We start from the raw sequence: 20,688 nt of genomic DNA, 5'->3' as shown, positions 1-20,688 counted from the left end.
TGCCGAGAAAATAACTTTGTTCGAAATGCTTCTGCACCGGAATCCATTATAAAAAAAAAATCTATATTTTTGCTATTTCAATAACTGAAACGTGCGCACTTTTTAAAAACAACTTATTACAGGTATAGGTTGTGTTTCAGGCACACACAACAGTATTGTTACTGAAAAATGCTAAATCGGGTTACCTACTTGTTTTCACTGCACGGTTTTATGAAATCACCCATTTCAAGATGGTGGCTTTGTTGTAGTGATACAAACGCTGGCCTTCTAGGAATTATCGTCGGCCGTCTTCAGTTTCAATGGGATAATGCGTTTGCTGAGCTTGCTACCATGTGACCTTCGGTCATATGACAAACCTTTTGGAAACTGGTAATAGGTGTTCATATGAGTCTAGGGCTGCAAGCGCGCAAGGTGAGTTTCTCTTGCCTTTGTAAGGTACGAGTGAGTCTGTGTATGATATCCCTTAGTTCGCCTGTTTTTCGGGGAACTGAATGAAGCTGCGTCTGTGTGTAATTAACTAGTTGCAAAAATCGCATCTGTTTACAATTGAACATTATGTAATGCTATTCTGTTTAATGTATTTATCTTTTTGCAGTTTTATTATAGCGCGGACATGACCCGAAGGTTTTAGAGCGCTTTACAACAGTAACATGATACAAGGGCAGGGCAAGTCTTGTGTAAGGACTTTAAACCTACTTCTGCCACATTCTCATCTCTCGGGAACCCTCCGCTATCTGTGTCAGCTGATATCTATTCATCACTCACTTAATCCAGTCTTTTACGTATTTCCGATTATTCAGGGTTTCGATGAAGAATCGACCCCACCTTCTCTCGCCCATTATTCACTTTACTTTTTCGCCTTCCTATAAACCAGCATTTGTGAACAGTTCGCGGGTTTAGAAAAAGAAAAAAAAAAAAGACCAGATGATTTTTATTCCCCATTAACGAACACATAAGTGGGGGACGTTTTAAATGAGATAAAGTTAAGTCGTAACAGCATTTTTCTTTCTGTCTCCACCTTCCCTTCCCTTTGTCAAGGAGTCACAAAAAAGTCACTTGTGATAGCAGGATGAAAGGATGCTGTTTACACTGTGCAGATTTTGTGCAAATTCTAAACTGCTGCATCTACTTGGATGGGGCTTTATCTCGAACTGAGGCTTAAAGCATCAAATATATGTAAATATTGATGATAGTGAAGCTTATTCTGCCCCACAGTAACAACAGAAAGGACTAAATCTGCAAACCATAAAGGTTTATTTACCCATTAGTGAGTTTACAGTTTAAATCGAATCTACTTAGTCTTAACTCAATATTCACCTGAATACAGCATATGTGAATACAGTCCGGGGAAGTCAAAAAGACACATGGGAAGTCAAGTTATTTAAGGTTTGAACAAGCAAATAATAACACATTCTGTTCCTCTGATGGGAAGCTCCCTAATGCTAAGGTAAAGTGGCAGCCAAAGATGGGAAAATCATAAGCGGTCGGTGTCATTAAATATAACATCTCAAATGATACTAAATGAAGGTTCCAATCAGAATAGGGAGGTGAGTGCTCACTCGAGAAACTATCTCTATGAGTAGGGCTAGAAGGAGTATTAGGTCTCAGGAGTGGGAAACAGACATCCACCTCCGAAGGTGGACAGGAGCAAGTCTAACTTTCTGATACCAGAACACACTATTTAATAATGAAATTTAACAAAAAGAAGCAACTCCTAGGGTTCCCACAGAGACGGAACAAGTCACAATTAACATTTACAATTTGCCTGGTGATGTCCACTACTCACAAGAAGTACAGTGCAGAATTTTTCCATCGCCCTGGCCTTCATAGATTTCGTTCAAGGGGGGATTCTTCTTTCCTGGCTCCCTTCTCGCGTAGGTGCTGAGAATTACTGTCCAACTCTTTAAAATGAAGCAACAATGACCTTCATACAAAACTCTAACAATACAGTTAACAAGATCACGGCATCGAATGGTGACTGGAATGAGGAGAAATAAACTATGCACAGCAAGCAGGAATACCACGCTTCTTTTATTATGGAATCGGCCGTCTGAGGCATACAATGAACTGTTTAAATAACGTAAACCTGCTTTATCTATAGTTCACAGTTAATGTAAAAGTCACATATTATTGTCCGTCTATATGTGCATGAATATACGTTATAAATGATGATGCATGTTATGAGTGTCATCAAAATGTAAATTAAAAATAGTGACACTGTGCCTGCCACCACTTGTCTATTTTATTGACCAGTACTCTTTCGAGTTATGTTGATAGGTTTTTTTTTTTCTCCAACTGGGACTGATTTTCATTCATCCTTGAAGGACAACAGTGATTTTACCATGAGATGAGATGGTGGAAATGACAGTTTGCTTCGCCAACCTCTCATTATCACCATATGAACATGAAGTCCTTTGACTCAGATTCATCACAACCTATTTTTATTATTTTGAGGGAGGACGAAATTCTATTTCTAAGGTTAGTAGAACATCTGAACGTTGACTTGTTCAACATTAAATTAACGATGAATATGAGCCAATAGAATACAGATTTCCTTGATGTCACTTTGGAAATAAGTGGATCAAAATAGTGACATTGGTACCTAGAAAGAATACACCTGCTAACTATCTAATAATGGGGATATACTTACCAGGTGCCATTTTGTCTCCCTCACAAAGGATGAATCGACTTGTGTATCACCACTGCCCAATCAGTTTTTTTGAAACGTGGGCATTGTAAATTCTGCAAACACGCTTTGGATGAAGTTAAACATTTTAAACGTATGGTGAACCATTAAGCAGGTGTGATATATATTACCTCTTTTTTTTTTTTTTAACATATTTTATTGATCAAGAACACGTATCATGCAGGTCTCTGTAACCCAGAGAGTACTGCCAAATCAATATCACATTACAACGTCTTGACATTTATCCTTTATACTAAAATAATGCAGGGCATTTCAAACCAAATACAGCCCTACTAAGTCTGTGGTTCCCCCATCAACTCCCGGATCCCTCCCCCCCGACCGCTAACCTGCCCATGACTGCCAATGGTATAAAATCTTCTCCACCCATTCGCACACCTGAAACACCGCCTTCATTGTTTCGCCCGGGGACATTCCACCTCGGACCACTCACACCCGCTGTTCGTCCCGCCCATCCGCCGGTGGTTCCAAAAATATCCCTCTGTAGTCTGCCCAGTGCTTCCAGATTTTATAGTGCTTGCGGGGGCATCCCCTGGCCTCAAACACCCGGAGCTCTAGACCCATGTTAAAGTCCAGGCCCCTCTTCATACATTAACTGAAGGGGCAATCGGTGCCTTCCATGACCTGGCCACGTCTCTTTTGGCTAGTGTCAGCCCTAATAATAACAAATGCCTCTTATATATGTTACCCCCAACGTCGTCCATCACATGGAGAAGAACCAATCTGGGGTCTGAGGTAATGTCCCAACCCAGCACTTCCGCGAGACACCCAAGGACCCCCCCGCCGAAGCGGGAGAGGCCCTGGCAAGACCACACCGTGTGTAGGAAGGTTCCCTCGGCATGGCCACAGCGGAGACACTCCGGAGAGGTGATCAGGCCCGCCCACCAAAGCCGTTGCCTAATATAATATACCCTGTGGAGGCGCACCGCAACTGCCGCCCCACGGGGTGACGCCAGCGCCTCCATCCAGTCTGTTTCGTCCAGTGGTCCTACGTCATCCACCCACCGGTCCCTAAGAGTCTGCAAGGTTGGGGGCCCCATGAATGACCAAGGCCTGATATAAATATATATTACCTCTTAACCTGATTGACAACCTGTAGGATTTGTGTAATTCGGTGTGCATGTCAAAAAGTAAATATCGACAGTCCAATTCAACCAATGAAACAAAGGTTAACCAATCATCTCCGAGTTTTATAGACTAGAGATGGGAAGTGTGAAACAACTCATAATTGTTGGAATCTCAAAGATGGGAAACAAGTTATTTTAAATGTTTTGCAATTGATCATGTGAAGGTCCCTATCAGAGGTGGTGGCAGAGAGAAAATATAAAAAGAGTAGGAGGAGACACTGATTTTTAAATAAGCCACTCTTTATCCAGATGTTATTATTAAGGAATCGGAAATAAATACATTTCTAGGATTGTACCAAGATCAAGTAAAGCCTCATCTGACAGAATGAGTTTTGAGATGAAAACGGTTTTTAATGCAATTAACATATGCAAATAGTGTATTTTTAAGGATTCACACTTCACAAAATAGAGCCATAACATCACCAGGTATTCAATAGAAAACTGGGTTTGATTTAAGCGGATGAATTATCTCACAAAAGCTGATAAATTAAATGTGATTGAATTCGAACTATTGTGCTGGTGTGAGTGTGATAAAAGCTCTAAATCTGATTTGTGGTTTGAAACTCAGAAGTAATAATTCTTGGGTGGAATGGCCACCTGCTTAGGGCGCGTGACGCTTCTTCTAGAACTCTATACTGGTCGACCCCAAAGTAATAAATCCTGTTGGGATGTTGTCTGGAAACTTACCTGATCCTAGTAGGTGCTACAGTCTGGAATTCAGGTGCACCCCTGACTGTTGACTCTGGGTGGTATGCAGCTGAAGTGAGTCCAGAAGAGGGACAGACTTCTAAATGAGAGCCCAAAATGGTGCCTACCGGACGATGAAGCCTTGCAGTGTAGCACAGGGATGTGAAGTGGGCTTGTTGCAAGAGACAAGCAAAGCATTGTAGACCTGTAGAACTACCAGGAGAGGTCCCATCATCAGCATGGAGCATGACTGATGGATAGAGGGTAAAGTGAGCTGTAGAGTACTCCCCAACCACATACCAGGCTTGGTAATTCACGGTCCAGTGTAACAGAGGTCAGAACATCTGGTTACTTCCGGATCAGCAGATAATGTAATCTGAGTCACAGTTGCAGGTTTGTACTGATGGCTGCCCATACTAGATCCCAGGAACCTCACTGATTGTGCACAAATTGTTTGGCAGACACCAAATCGGAAATAATAATTAGACATGACGGATAATAAGCAGTAGAGCAATGCCAGTCTTCTACTTCTACCAGTATGTGTGGGAAATTTGGACTCTATTGATGGCCTCCATTTTGTTCTTTGGTAGAGGCCGTTGTCTTGCCATCCTGAGAAAAGTTCAGATGGAGATTGTTTATTTTCGCGTCTGACATAGAATACTGTTATTTGTATTGCTTTTAGACCAAGACCAGATACTGGAAATACCTGGAAACTGCTGTTTAGAAACTGGTCTTTAATACTGCCCCAAAGAACTACTGATTGGGTGAGCTCATTGAAGATTTAGCTATCCATGAATGGCCAATCTGAATGGAAGTGTTATCAAGATACTCCAGGCTGCAAGTACGAAAAGACTGTGATGTTCAAAATCTTTGAATAGGTTCTGTTTACGGCCCCATCTATCCGAAGGGTGGCATGCTCCATCACAGGGCTACTCCTCACCTGGTACTTAGCAGGATATCAGTGTTGGCTACAAACTTCATAGAGGGGAGCTCCTGTGGTGTAAGGAATGAGGAACTACTGGTGTGGCTGTCTTGCCACTAGTATTTGCTTTAGTTACTGAGCCCCTTGCAAATGAGGCAAGGAACAGGGGTACAGACCTAAGCATAAATAAATCAGGAGAAACTCCTGCAATATCATCATAAGAGGAACTACTGGTGTGGCTGTCTTGCCACTAGTATTTGCTTTAGTTACTGAGCCCCTTGCAAATGAGGCAAGGAACAGGGGTACAGACCTAAGCATAAATAAATCAGGAGAAACTCCTGCAATATCATCATAAGAAGATGATATTCAATTGCATTTGAAAAACACAACTGCCAGTCTTCAGAGCTGGTTGAGATACTGATGAATACGTTTTGGGTTGTCAGGATTAAAGGTAAACTGATTCAGAACTGAACAAGAAGAGATGGCTTTGGGCGGAGGGAAACCGTTCCCTCAAATGGGAATAACATATGGTCTGCTGCTTGGGAATCAAAGTATATCGCAGCGAATCAGACATGATATGTTCCTTCCTAATCTAATTTGAAATAATGAAAGAAACATTAAAACACGATTGGAGGGATCATGAAAAATTGATGGGAAGAAGGCAGAATGGTATTGTTAGATATGGGAAGCAATACCAACAAATTATCAAGGATAAGTGTAGGGAAGGAACTTTAAGGCATATCCATTACCAGGCATTGATGTACATTTTCATAATTCAATGCCAGAAACGCAACCTAGCTGGGCCTAACTGGTATTGGCTTTTAGTTGCATAGGACTCCTAACCAATGAAAATAGAATATTGTTGGACTGACAAAATATATAAAACCATTATGATGCAGGATCCTTTTGTGGAGACCCAAAATGTTAAAAGATTTCAGTGGTTGTGTAGTAACGGGATGGGCAGCGGCAGCTCCTCCGCTAAGGTGGAAGAGCGTCGCCCCAATGCTTTCCGAACAGTGCAAAGGTAAAAAAAAAAAAGGTAACTGAAGGTTATTATTATTTATCAGTCTGACCCTGTTCGCCATAAGTTGGCATGGTATGCTCAGACTTGAGTCCCTTGCTCACTTTGCCACTGGATTCAAGCAAGCCTGGCTGAAGACGGCTGAAATGCCAGAAACCGGTCCTAGAAAGCTTGTTTCCGGTCCAGGGAAGACCTGGCTTGGCAGTTCGGGCTGGACTGTTCCCATGAGGCACAGGGTCAGACTGATTTGCATATGGCCATGTCTGAACTGGGGTGGCAGAGTGGGCTAAAGAACGGTGATGGATTAAACCCAGATCAGTTGACTGGGGGTGAGTGCTTGCAATGTTCAACACTCCGTCCATCATTTCCTTTGGTTTTTGAGTGTGATTAGTGGCCTGTTCAGATTGTTAAATACTGTTTAGGGTGACGGTGACTCCTTGAGGCTTTCTGGGTCAGTAACATCTAATGGGGAGCTGCTAGGATTATGAGATGCTGCTGAGGTAAAAAAGGCTTGCACTGAATAGTGGGAGCATGTCATGAAGAGGGCCTGCAGTGGCTATGGGGCCTGATTTGGGTGAAATGGCACTGCCATTTTGACTAGTGCATGCTAGGTGTGATGAGAAGCCTGGTCAAAGTAGTAGAGGCCTGATTGGTGTCTAACACAATTCGAATACAGAAGTGCCACACATGGCACCTAAGCCAAGGAGCCATCCTTTCAGACTATAATTTGTTCAGCCTTTCATGAGCCACAGTTTTTATTGTAATGTAAGGTAAGATAACCAGGTGAATCAGTTGATTTAGTGTTGGGCATTCGTTTAGCTACCTGACCGAAAATTGTTGGATTTGTCTTAACTGCATTTCTATTATGGATTTGTGTTTATCAGCCTGTATATGAACATGTGCACTGAAGGACAGAGCCTTTGTTCCACTGTAAATGTCTTTAATCATCTTGAAGCTAATGAAGCCTTTTAGGGGGAGATAGTGTAGCTCTTTCAAGGTTGTTGTGATCTACTCTTATACCTTTAGACCAGTGCTTCTCAAACTTTTTAGAATCACAACCAATTTTTAGTACAATTTTTCACAACCCACCTAGCTTTAATTAGCTTTATTATTGAATGTAAAAACAACAATTGTTTGTAAATATCACAACCTTAACCACACCCTTCGATAACGGACTGTTGCCAAGATATTCATCCGCCAATAAAAGTGGCAGATGGGGAAGTGCACTGGAGTTGGAGCACCTGTCCGAGTGGGCTGCTGGCCTGAGGCATCTGTTCACTAAAATCTCAAGTTTTCTGACAAATCTTGGTTATGATACCAATAATTTTAGAAAATTTGAGAAACCCCTTCTGCACCATAGTATGGGGCAAGGCATCGTAACAATTTTTGTGTTCAAACGAGGTCCAGTGGTCGGTCTGTCTGTCTATCTAATTCATTTTATTATTAAATTAACAACCTGATACAAAAAATTGCCCAATGCATTTCAGCATGACACCTTCCACTGGAGATGTGTGTGTATATATACTTAATAACTCTCCCGATAAACAGGCCACCAACCAAGGGGCATTGGAGTGCTTTACATGTGCATCAGATTACATTACACAATGTTCGATTCATCTTATTGTAAGTGTGGGGGATTAAGTGATTTGTCCAGAATCAAAGGATATTGAACCAAATTGGGACTTGAATCTGGTTCCCCAGATCCAGAGTCAGCAGCTCTAGCCGTTAGACCGTATGCACATTTTCAATTTATATGTGAAAGTCCTACACAGATAGCAAGCACATTCTCTGTAGAAATGGCTTTGTGAAGTAAAGAAAAATGGCAGCAACAAATACTGGAAGGTTCACCCAGAGTCTTGCTTGCAAGGGTTTGCTTTTATAACTGGACTTAGGGACATTGTTCAGCACCTTTGCACAAACATGGCTAATCAAAATAATGTTATGTACATATAGACTAGGACTTTCGCGATCCACAGATTCGGATTTTCTGCTTCAGACCTTAGCAGAAAAGTGAAAGATGCTCATTTGAAGAGCAAGGTGGCCACATGGATGTGGATAACAAGGCATTTTGCCACTATCCAAGAATGTGAGGACCAGGTCTGCTATTCTTTGACTGTAGGGCATTTTGGAGCATTGGCACCTTGTACTGATTTCTTCCTGCGAGTTGGCAGGTTCACACCACTTGAGTTAATTTACTGTAGTCAACTTTATTTTCAGGAGGGGGACTCGTGTCACATTATTGTTTGTGTAGGTAACTTCCCCACATTGTTTAGGTTTCAAAGGCATCTTCATTGAGTTGCCTTTGACTGTTAAGCTGTCCTCAATTCCAGATGGTCACCATTTCACACTTAAACCAGGTTTCTTAAACTTCTTTCAAAGCATTTTATGTTAGGGGTGAGTTAAATGTACTACATAAGGATTCCATTTGTGGAATATTATTTCAAAACTGAGAACCAGGATCTTCCAGAGTGCATCGAGTTCCAATCTGTATTATTACCAACCTATTATATAGGCGAGGGGCCAATCATCCACAAAGAAAGCAGACAAGCTAACCGATCCGAACACTTTAGGACAGCAGTTTAGTTTTGAGGTGAGTGCACATATGAACTACACTGCATCTAGTTACCAAAGACTGAATAAAATTCAGCAGTTTCCTGGAATCCTATATAATACGGGACTCAACGGTTTAGTGTATTTGTAAATGTATCTTGTTTTGCCTGTCAGTTTTCCTGCCTCCTGTCCCTCAGCCCTTGTTGTCCTTGGGCTAATGCGAAGCTCCCCGGTCACATCACTAGATCTCTGCACTTCCGCCCTCTTTCTCAGAGTAATTGCCACTTCCTTATGTGACCTTTCCTCCAAGAGTGTCTAGCTTGGGCATGCAGGTCAAGGGATTTATTTCCCATGGTGTCTTCCATTTTGAGGCCTGATTCCCCACCCATTGACCCAACACATATCCTTTTCTCCCTTACAATTCATCTAACCTACTAATTATATTTTTTCTACACCCCTACCATCAGGACCAGTGACTACCAGATGCCCATGATGTTGTTGCCACCATGTCGCTTCAAATTGATGCCAGAGAGCACTTATTGCGACAGTCTTTAAGCAGTGCACCCGGTAGTCTCCTCCTGTAACTCTCCAAGTGAACCCTCTACGGCATTTATCCTAGCTGACTGTAACTAATAAAATCCTTGGGCTGCTCCTCATTTTTCTTCTGGGGGGAGTCGGTGGGCATTTTTCCTGCCGTCCTGTATGCACTGCATGTGCTCTACCTCGGTTGCTCCTGGGGAACTCCATAGAGCATTCATCTAGCCTGTCTGTAACCAGTACGCACCATGTACTCTTCCTTAGTTTCCTCTGGGCAAGCTCTATGGGCATTTAATTTGGATGGCCTGCAACCAGTGCATGCCACAGGCTACTCCTCTATTTGCTTGTCAGTGGACCCTAGTAAGTAAAGTCAGAAATCTTCCAGGCACTGCCAACTATTGATGACAAAGTGTTTAATTTATGAGCTGGACATAAGGCCATATCTTCAACTTGTGACTTCTTACATTTGTTTGACTTGTGTTGCCATGATTCTTTGTTTTTGGGCCTGCTCGTTTGCTTGTGACCTTGGCTCCCTGTAATCAGTGCACTCCTCCAGGTTGCCCTTTTATCACTGCTAGGTAGATTGTAACTAGGGGTTACTATGGCCGTATTTCTCTTGTGTATGCCTGTAGATTACACTTTAGATTATTTCTGATGGCTGCCTATATCCCTGGTTCTCTCTTGGTCCTGGAAGGCCCTTTATGGAATTAATCGGGTCTGGCAGAGACTAGTGCATGACCATTGGTTGCTTTTCTCTCCATTCTGGCTGCCTGTAACAAGTTCATTGTTGTGGTTCTCTTCTCTATTGCCCGAGTAGTGAAGATCATTTACGAGTGCCATGCCTGTCCTGTACAGGCTTGCGGGTCACTCCTAAGTGCATCTGAATAGACTCCGTTAATGAGACCATTGGCCATGGATGCAGTGCAGGTGCATCCCTGTGGCCACTCGCTTGTTGCTTCAGGAGTTTAAAGAACGCACATCAGACACTTCTGCATGTGTCCAGGGCATGCATCTGACTCCAGGGTGGATCCTTTGGATACCCCTTAAACAGATTTAACAATAAACGTAGTTGTCATTACACGCCTAGCAACAGCAATCTAAGTCATGAATATCACTCAGGCCACTCATGCACCACATCAAAACACTTCAGTCAAAGGTCCTACTTCAATGAGCCATCACTTTTACAGGTGTTCTGTTGGTGTATGTGGTGAAACCAGCAGAGACTTCCAGACTTGAGGATCACTCAAGTAAGGCTGTCTTGGAGAACGTGAGCGGGTGTCAGCAATAAGAGGGTGATGTAGACCTTAGAGGACTGTAGAGACTGGTACCGCAAGACTTCACCAGCAACAGCCCACCTGCTGCGAAGTGTGGGCTGAGAAGTGTCCAAAAGACAGGACGATTGCTGGTTTTACAGGAATGAAGGGTCCAAGCAAATCTCAAATACCACATGAAAATCAATGTCCACGAGGGGTAGTAAAGAAGCACATAGCGTCCCCGATCTGACCGGTTCAGACCGAACCAATGTGCTATGAAAGTTGCAAGAAGGTAGTACCTTTTGGCATTCTTATGCAGATCGAAGTGGCACAGGCCCATTTGTTTTCCAGGGTAGAGGCCGGAGGTTTGAGAGGTCATGTTACCAGGCTTGGGTCTATGCAGGGTGACTTCACAACTTAGGTCAGCGCTACTGGTTGCATCAACTATAGAACCCCACACATATTCTGCTCAGATTTCATAAGGATGGGTGGAAGAATTTAGTAGTTATAGAGGATTAAAAGATAAATTGACACTTGTGTTGGTATAGATGAAGTTCATTTCACTCCCATTGTCTAGTAGCCATAACTTTGAACTCGGATTACACTCAATCCTATATAGGTACACTAGGGCTTCAAAGGACTAAATGGTTGTCAACAGGCGTAGTGTTTTTCAGTAAATTGTCCGTCTCAGTGTTCAAGGCTTTGACCCGAGATTACAGGAACCTCTGCTGAAGGATCCTACGAATGCTGAACTGTTGCTCTTGCCTGCACTGATGTACCACCATGGGGTTGCAGTGTTGTTAACAATGTCAATATTTTATTTGTCTTCAGTAGGAAAGATGAAGCTTATTATTTTGGACGACTATGACCAGGCAAGTGAATGGGCAGCAAAATATATCCGTAATCGAATCGTCCATTTTAACCCTGGTCCTGACAAATACTTTACGTTAGGACTTCCCACAGGTGAGAAACGTTTTAATGTTTAATTTCCTTGCCCAAGCCTGCAATTGAATAATTAGACCATGAATGTTGCACCTATGTTTATTATTATTTAGTTTGCTGCTTTTTCCCAAGTGCATGTGGATAGGAAGTGGGAGAAGAAAGCACAAACATATTTGGTTTAATGTCTTAAGATCTATTCTGTGTGTTCATGCACCAAAAAAAAACCCTGATTGCACACGTTTTTGTGGCCCAACATTGTAATGTACCAACAACGACTCAATTCTATGACCTTTAGGATCTGAAACGGCATTGAAGAATGTTGATTGCAGTCAGGATTTGTTGTTTGAAGGGGTGTGAGGTATTTTTCTCATACTGCTGTAAAATTTACGAAGGTGTTATCTCTCTTCAAGTGAACCTTGCTTTGTGGTTTGCCTTGGCACATAACTCTGTTATGGTGATCTCACTGCTGGTCTGTTGTATCTCTGGCTCGCAAGTAAAAAGGCCAACTTTCTGCGAGCTCAACAAGTTTCCAGAGGTTGCTTCCTTCCTTGGCTGCTTAGAAATGATTACATTGCATGTTTCCGTAACATTAATTTCTGATAGCTAGTAAAGCATTCATGAGCTACTGGCCTGACAGGACATTGGAGAAGTTGTGGGGAAGGCGGGATTTGAATACAGCAGTAGTAGGCTGTTCATTTTATGGCACTAGATGGGGTCTGCTTTGACCTCCTTCAAGAGAGAGAGTACGTGCAATGGCAAACCATTCGCTTTTACTCTCCAGAAGTTCCTAATGTGCAGAAAAACAGAGACACAAGTTCCCATAATGTCAGAAGACATTATTTATCACTCCGCTGGTAAGAAAGAATAAAAAAAAAAAATTCCAATGAAATAAACCGATGATCTGGCCAATGAGATTTGGTGGGCTCTAGTAACATTCAGGAGTGAATTCTGCGCTTTTAAGTCTAAAAAATATTTACATAATCTGAAACTTGTATATACACTATTCTTAGTTGTACCGATAATAGCGGTCACTCTACAGAATACATTACATATGATTGTACAACGACCATGCAAACTGTGTGTGAAGTGTGAAAGTAAGAATCGCAGAAGCAGTTGTTGGGGTTAAAGACTGCAAAGGGTGATCTGAACACCTTGGATACAGAGAATAACAGAACATTAGGTTTTCTTCAAGAACTTTAGAGGACATGTTACGGGTGGCTGGATGATTGCACAAGCAGAGCCTAATAAATATGGATGAATAAGTAGTTGTGCGGTTGGTGATGTATTTTTCTGGTCTTTCAGGAAGCACCCCATTAGGATGCTACAAGAAGCTTATTGAGTATCATAAGAACGGAGACCTTTCTTTCAAGTATGTGAAAACCTTCAACATGGATGAATATGTAGGTGGGTCATGTACATTGGTTGGTTTGGTGGAAATAAGCCTGTTGCTGAATTATCTATTGGTGAAGTGTTTCATGTTTCCTCAAAAGGTGGTTTTTCTTACCTCACGCCAGACCCTGCCTCTTAGTTGCCAAGGCTATTCCTTTTATTTCATAGTAGTTGTACATAATGTCATACGTTTGTCATTAATGCACATTTGCTTACCCCTGGCTTCTAATTGCGCAAATGAACTAGTGAAATAACTTGATTAAAGGGCAGGAGAAAGTGGTGTTAAGCCGCTTATCATGGGAATTGTCCTATGTTACACTTTACAATAGGGTTTTCCTCATTTTATTTGTATCACAATATACTAAAGAATCCAATAAAATATACTAGTTGCACCTGCTTCCCCTTAGACTTTTTTTTCCTCCAATCACAACAAGCCTAAAACAGGGCAAACCACAAGGGGGATAGTCGAGCATCTTTGAAAAGTATTACTGTTCAGGGTCATTCCACTGTGAATTTATAAAATGAAGGGGCATATCCGACAGTTTGGGCTTGATTTAGAATTAAATGTTATGGTTGACTAAACTTTTTAGTTTTGCTTTGGTGGATCACTGCAGCAGAAGTCTAATGCACATAGAGTTGTTACTGACAAAAATCATCAGGTTTCTTAAAATTCAATACTATCTGATGATCTCTGAAAATGGTGAAATAGTTTTGCAGATGCATCAGGTTGTTAGTTTGGAGTTGCGGAACCTGGCAGTATCCCCAAGAAAGCTGGGCCTGTGAATACTTATTGCTAACATTGACAACTTTAGTTGGCCAACCCCATCTCTGTGGTAAGGAGGGCAGCTTAGAAATCCTCCATCTTCATGTCCTTTCTTCCCAGCGACACCTAGATCGGAATCTGTTTTCTATACTTATGTCGGATCAACAAATGGTTTAGTAGCTTGAATTTTCTGGTCTGCAGGTCTGCCTCGGGATCACCCAGAGAGCTATCATTCCTTCATGTGGAACAACTTTTTCAAGCACATCGACATCTGTCCTGAGAATGCACATATTCTAGATGGGAACGCGTCCGACCTCCAGGCTGAATGCAGTTCATTTGAGGCGAAGATTGCTGCTGCTGGAGGGATTGAGCTCTTTGTCGGAGGTACGACTCTGTGAAGAAATGTCTCATCTTGCATTTTACTCTGCTTGTAGGGTGTTTTGTTTATTTTTTTCTAGCAGTCCATCTCCTTTATAAGTCTCTCCTACAGCTGTCCGTTGTCTAATGGCCTATTGTGTGTAATACCCAGGCATAAAATGGGCTTTGGGTCATCCAGTTGCTTATCATTGGTTGACTTTATTATCCGTATCTGTTCCTTGCTTTTTATTTTATGGCTTTCCTTCCTCCTCTTGTTTTTTCTCTGCAATGGAGCATAGCTGTTTTGCATGTCTTTAACTGAGTTTTATTCTTACAATCAAGGAGCTGTTTTTTTTCTTTTTCTTTCAGTAGTCCATGGAAGAGTACGTTTTTACATTGTATGCCAAAAATTATCTCCACTATGCAAGTGCCAGCATTTTGCCACTGATGCCCCATATGCCAAGAATAACGTCTAGTATGACCGTGTCACTATTTTTCAATAGATGCCGTAGAAGCTAAGAATTACCTCTGATATGCCAGCATTTTTGATGGGGTCCCATAGACAAAACATTACCTCCCGTTATACCAAGGCCAGTTGCAGACTTGCAGCATAACACACACAGACACACATTCTCGCTTACATTCTTTCACTCACACTCATTCATGCTCACTCACTTTCACTCCCACTTGCACTCACGCTTATTTTGTCACTGTTAGTCTAATTTGTCACTCACTGTCACTCATTCTTGCTCATGTTTTCATTCACTGTCGCTCATTCTCACTCCTGTTTACTCCCCCAATATACACGCTCACTCAGCTCACGTTCACCTACTTGCACTCATTCTCACTGACTTCCACATACTAATCCCTTCTCTCTCACTTATACTCCATCCTACTCTATCACCCTGTCTCACTTATACACTCTGCCTCACTCAGTATCACCCACTGTGACATTCACTTTACTATCGGTCTCATTCACTCATTCATTCACACACTCTTGGTCTCACTTTCACATGTTCTCACTAACTTGGACTCACTCATTTTCACACAGTTTCACTAACTCATTCACTTTCTTGTCACTCACACCCATCCTCACTTGCATTAATTCATTGTCGCTCACTATCACACCTGTAATCACTTACTCAGCCTGTCTCAGTATCACTCTTGCCTAGTCTTACCTACGCTCCCTCCGATACTCCTTTTCACACAGTGCCACTCACTCTAACCCCTTCTCACTCACTTTCCTGTCACTCACTCTAACTTCCTTTCAGTCACAAACTCATTTGTGCTCCCTTCATTCATTCACTGACACCCACTTACTGCCCTACATTCTTTCACTCTCCCTCGTATTCATTCACTCTCACTCACTTGTAGTCATTCTTTCGATCAACTCCGTCTTCCCTCTTACATATTCTCACTCACTCGTTTTCAGCCACATGCTCACTCGCCCTTATTCTCTTACATGCGCTTGTTCTCCCTCATTCACCACAAACACACATTTAACAGATTATTCCCTCTTACTTGGCTTCAGCTGCATATGCCAGTTCCGGATCTGCTCCTCATTTGTTGGTATATTGAACCTCATCCATTCAGACCGCACCTTCCTGCCTCAGATTGAGGCTGAAAACTGAAGCCTGTGCAGTATTGTGTATTCACTGCCGCTTTCAGCAAGTGTGGAAAATGACTCTTGTCTTGTGGATCCATAGTCTGAGAGTTGGGCAGTAGACCACATCTGTTTAACTTATTTGTGTCATTTGTACCAGAATTTACTGCAGATCAGGTGAGTTGGGGGTGCAAATGTGTCTGGGATTGCCTGAAACAATGCGGTTTAATAGTTCAAGTTGGACTCTTTGGGCCAGGACAAACTGTTTTGCATATGGCTATTATGGCACTAATCAGCCCAAAATACAATTAAAAGGAATGCTGTTCAAAGGAATTCCCATGGTTAAGAAGCATTGCTCTCCATCCACCATTTTTTTCTTGTTTTCTACTGTGTGGGCAGGATGCTGCATTACCTCCACTATGCTAGGGCCAGCCTTAGAGTTCCAAGAAAATCACCATAATATGATTCACTCTTTCTGGCTAAAATGTTTAATTCATTTCAGACCATCATATCTGACTTTCATTATTTGATTGCTGGACCTCTAACTACATCGGTTGTGCAAGGTATTATTTTCTCAAGGTGTTCTCATTGATTTGACAGCACCACTTTTTAGTTGCCCAGGTTCAGTAGTGATGACGCCTTGCAGCTTTCACCAATAATCAAACTTCTTTCAGAACCCAGATACTTTGGGTACAAGAGCAAAGCACTTGACTAATTTTCTTAGGAGTAATCATACTCCAGGGTAATTCTTTCTCACCTGTACTCTTTATGTAACGTGTATTATTAATAATAATGACTACATTTGTGACACATTACAAATTATATAGACCGTACTGAAAAATAGAAGTTTTTAGCCAACTCAAGTTGTGTGTGTCCTGGAATGATGAAAAACTTTGATTTGTCTGTAATATTGTTGTTTCTGTGACCTGCAGATTTGAGCTTCCACAGAAGTTGTAATTTGTCTGCACAATGTATATCCCTTTTATGTGGCAGTATTCTCTTCCATCACTGTGTTTTCCATTTCCCTCCTCTTGTGTTGCTCACAGGCATCGGCCCTGACGGTCACATCGCCTTCAATGAACCTGGGTCCAGTTTAGTCTCAAGAACACGAGTGAAAACACTCGCCATGGACACCATATTGGCCAACGCCAGATTCTTTGATGGGAATCTCTCCAAAGTGCCAACCATGGCACTCACAGTTGGTGTGGGCACAGTGATGGACTCGAGAGAGGTAGGAGGTTGATGGGGTGAGCTAAATAACTTGAATGGTGTAAATTGTAGAGTGCTGGGTTTTGCTTTTATTATTTCGCTGCGTGGGTTTTAGCATTGGTAATTAAGACATGCTTATTGAAATACAAATGATTTGGTTATGTAGGGTTTGTGTCCTTTGCTTTAACGGGCAGAATTTGTATGCCCCCTTTCTGCCTACTGCAATTTTGAATTGAGTCTAACTATAACAATCCAATAAGAATAAAGTACGTCTCCCTTTTGTTCATTCCAATGTAGTGACCTATTTTGTATTCCGAATTCTCTATTTTAGGAGTTCTACATGACCATTGACATATTTGTGAATTGTCGTAAGCCGTCTCTTATCCTCCCTGACAGAGAGATTCTCTGGTCATGTGTTTTCTCATGCATGTGTTTTTGGAGTAGATTGGAATTCTCTTTAAAGTGGAATGCTCATGCCACTGTTTCCTACACTTTGCTTACCTGGCTGTATGTTGTTTTTTTTATTATTATAAATTAATTGTAACGGTGTAATGCTTAAGTTCTCCCATTTCAATTCAAAATCTAATTCCAGCTGTGCCAAACATTCACGGGGCAGACCAAAGGGGATTTGTGTTACAACTAAGATTGTTTACTCAGCATCAGGGTTGAACTGGGAACCAATAGTAGCGCTGACAAATTTGAGCAGACCAGCCTCACTAATGCATGTAGCAAGAGAGCATGCCTGACCACTGTAAGAGGGAATTGCGGGGGAGGGGTTCCTGCCTACTTACATTTTTTTTTCTTTAATTGCTAATATGGTGTGTTTTTCTGCAGACGTTTCATTATAGAACCTTGTACAGTCATTGAATAGCTAGGTGAGATAGGAGACATAGCTGCATGCCTCAGTGAGTGAATGAATAGTTGGATGGGTGAGAAGTGGACGGATGAATTAATTCAAGATAGATGACCATGCATAAAGATGTTTAGCTATGTCGAGCAAATGCTCTCAATGTACTGACCAAGAGTGGGTTCTTTTTTTTTCATTTTAGCTTCTGCAATAAAACATCACCCCCCCAAACACTACGACCAATAATCTTTATCAAACCTGCATAGTGCTGATGTATTTAACGCAGTGCACTGGTTTAGCACCTCAAATAATTAAACAAAAAGCACTAAACATCTGGTCTAAAACGGGAGAGAGATTAGGGGAGGTGAATTCCTCAAATACCGACCGCTGCGTTTGGCACTCCATTGCCATTTGAAAGAAGGGAAAGTGATAGCAGAATATTCCCCCCTAGAGGATATACTCCTCTTAGATCCCATGATCGAGAAAGCGGTGTCACTTACTTACAAAAAACTGGTAAACAACTCCCCGGACTGCCTGGGTTCCCTGAGGGAGGCCTGGGAATCGGATGTGGGACTTTTGGAGGATGATGACTGGGCGGAGGCCTTTCAGAGCCCCAGAGGAATAGCCATCAGAGCGTGCTTTAGGCTTGTTCAACTCTGCATCCTTCACAGGTCTTGTGCATCGAGAATGGTACAGGTCTGTATTGGTGGTGGTCCTCAGTTACATGCCAGGGGATGTGGTTAGAAGGGGTCATTCTTTCATATATTGTGGTCTTGCCCCAGGATTCAGAAGTACTGGAGGGGCCTAACCAACATAATGGAGCTGTAGTGGGCGATCAGGTTCCAATGAAATCCAGATGGCACATCCTCGGCGTCACAGGAGAGATCACATGGCCACAGTGGGCCAAGCTGTGGCTAGCTTTAGCAGGGGGGTCGCTAAGAGGAACATCGCATGTGCATGGGGGCGATGGAGCCCCGACAGTGGCAGCATGGCTGTGTAATATGGACTGGTGTCATAATGCGGAGGAGGTGGTCTATCAAGGTCGTGGATGCCCTCGCAAGTAGGAGAACATATGGGGGGCCTGGACATTGTATAGAGGCCCGTGGGGTGTGTTGTATAGGCTATCCTGGGAGAGTTAAGAGAAGAATTCAATCTAGTAGTGTGCCGAACTGTGTAAAATGGACTTGCGTGCTGAGGTGTTTGGTAACTGCCGTGTCTTTGCCATAAATTGCATATGTATATTGGAATTTGCTTGTATCTGAAGCTTGTTCTTTTGTTTAATAAAAAGATTTCCCCCCCCAAAAAAAACGGGAGAGAGCGGGAACCTTATAGTGGCCTAATTGAGCAATGTGAAACCAGGAAACCTTGCCTCAATCTACTCTTTCAGTTAACCACATTGACTGGTCTTTGGCAACTACTGTTTTTTCCCTTTGCCGTTTTTTCTTTTAACTTCACCTTGAAATAAATCTATTCAAGTCCTGTGGAGCACAAACACAAAAGATTATAATGTTTCTCCATCCATATTAACACTCAAGGCCACTCATAGTGGGTAAAATAGAACTCCCTTATCTCCTTGATTCACTAGTAGCATCATCATCCAGCCCGTGGCAGTGGTGCCATGAAGGTTTCGAAGCTCATGATTGGAATCACGTCTTGCAGCTGTCCTAATATAATTTAATATACTAAACTGAAATGCATTGCAGGGATCACATTTTACATAAATCCATTGATTTGAATTTTGAATAATCTTTATCATATATGTACTGTACTCTTTAGGCCAAGAAACAGCAGACCCCAGTTCCCCCTTTGCATTCAGCAATTACACAAGGTTCTATAATGAAAAATGTGTTGTAAGATTTGCATTTAAAAAAATATTTCTTGGGGGAAGCCTCAAGGCCTACCTCGTTGCACTGGTCGGATTTGCTCGTTGCGCCTGCGCACTACGTGCATTATGAGGGCTTGTCTGACACAATTTGCCAGGGCTGCTTTTGGTTCCCATTCCGGCCCTGCCTGCTTTTAATGGTAAAAGGTGTAATCTTCCACTTTGGAATTCAATGCTTTTTTAGCAATAAAACTGAAAACCCTTTTCAGACTTTCCAGGATTTATTGGAAAGGTAAGTTCTGTACTGCACCTAAAATATGGCCTTTTCCCATTAATAACGTCTCATGATTTGTGGGTCATTTATGCCTGCACTTTGACGAGATGGCCATGACCAGTTTGTTATGAGTGGCATTTTGGAAAGGAAGGGTGTTTTTGTAACGTCTTTATTTTCTCCTCTCATACCAGACAAGTGATTGCCATGCCTTGTTTGTTTGACTTTCAGGTTATGATCCTCATCACTGGAGCACACAAAGCTTTTGCTTTGTACAAAGCCATCGAAGAGGGTGTCAACCACATGTGGACTGTGTCTGCCTTTCAGCAGCATCCGTCCACGGTATTTGTGTGCGATGAGGACGCTACGCTGGAGCTCAGAGTGAAAACAGTTAAATACTTCAAAGGTAGGGCTACCATGTGTGCCTTGAATACAAATATGTTGTATGCAGCTTTCAGCATGATTACAGAGGTAAACAGAGATAAATCTGCCATGTATAGCAAACATGACAATTGGTGTGTGTTCCCACCCACTAAATTCTGTATGCTCTTGCTTGGAATTGGACGTCATAGCCATTCTATAAAGCAATATAACTATAACTCTCTTCGTCCCCTTTCTACCCCTCGGTGCAAAGGTACACTGGTTTAATTATGGATCAGCTGTATCACTTCATCCCTTGACAGC

The 20,688-nt window shown here is 42.2% G+C and overlaps 1 protein-coding gene across 1 annotated transcript in view; it reads left to right on the top strand.

Annotated features, from left to right (window-relative positions):
* Positions 1-277: 277 nt before the first annotated feature.
* Positions 278-20,688, top strand: part of GNPDA1 (glucosamine-6-phosphate deaminase 1) — a 34,511-nt gene continuing 14,100 nt past the window's right edge. Inside the window, exons 1-6 of the mRNA XM_085618142.1 lie at positions 278-411; positions 11,633-11,764; positions 13,046-13,147; positions 14,097-14,279; positions 16,902-17,086; positions 20,236-20,410. Of these exons, the coding sequence (XP_085474268.1) occupies positions 348-411; positions 11,633-11,764; positions 13,046-13,147; positions 14,097-14,279; positions 16,902-17,086; positions 20,236-20,410 (841 nt within the window). The 5' untranslated portion in view covers positions 278-347. The remainder of the gene's footprint in view (positions 412-11,632; positions 11,765-13,045; positions 13,148-14,096; positions 14,280-16,901; positions 17,087-20,235; positions 20,411-20,688) is intronic.

The sequence above is a fragment of the Triturus cristatus genome, chromosome 7 (assembly GCF_964204655.1).
Source record: "Triturus cristatus chromosome 7, aTriCri1.1, whole genome shotgun sequence".
Classification (NCBI taxonomy): Eukaryota; Metazoa; Chordata; class Amphibia; order Caudata; family Salamandridae; genus Triturus; species Triturus cristatus.
Note: the sequence above shows the minus strand (reverse complement) of the source record. Positions and strands in the feature narration are given on the sequence as shown.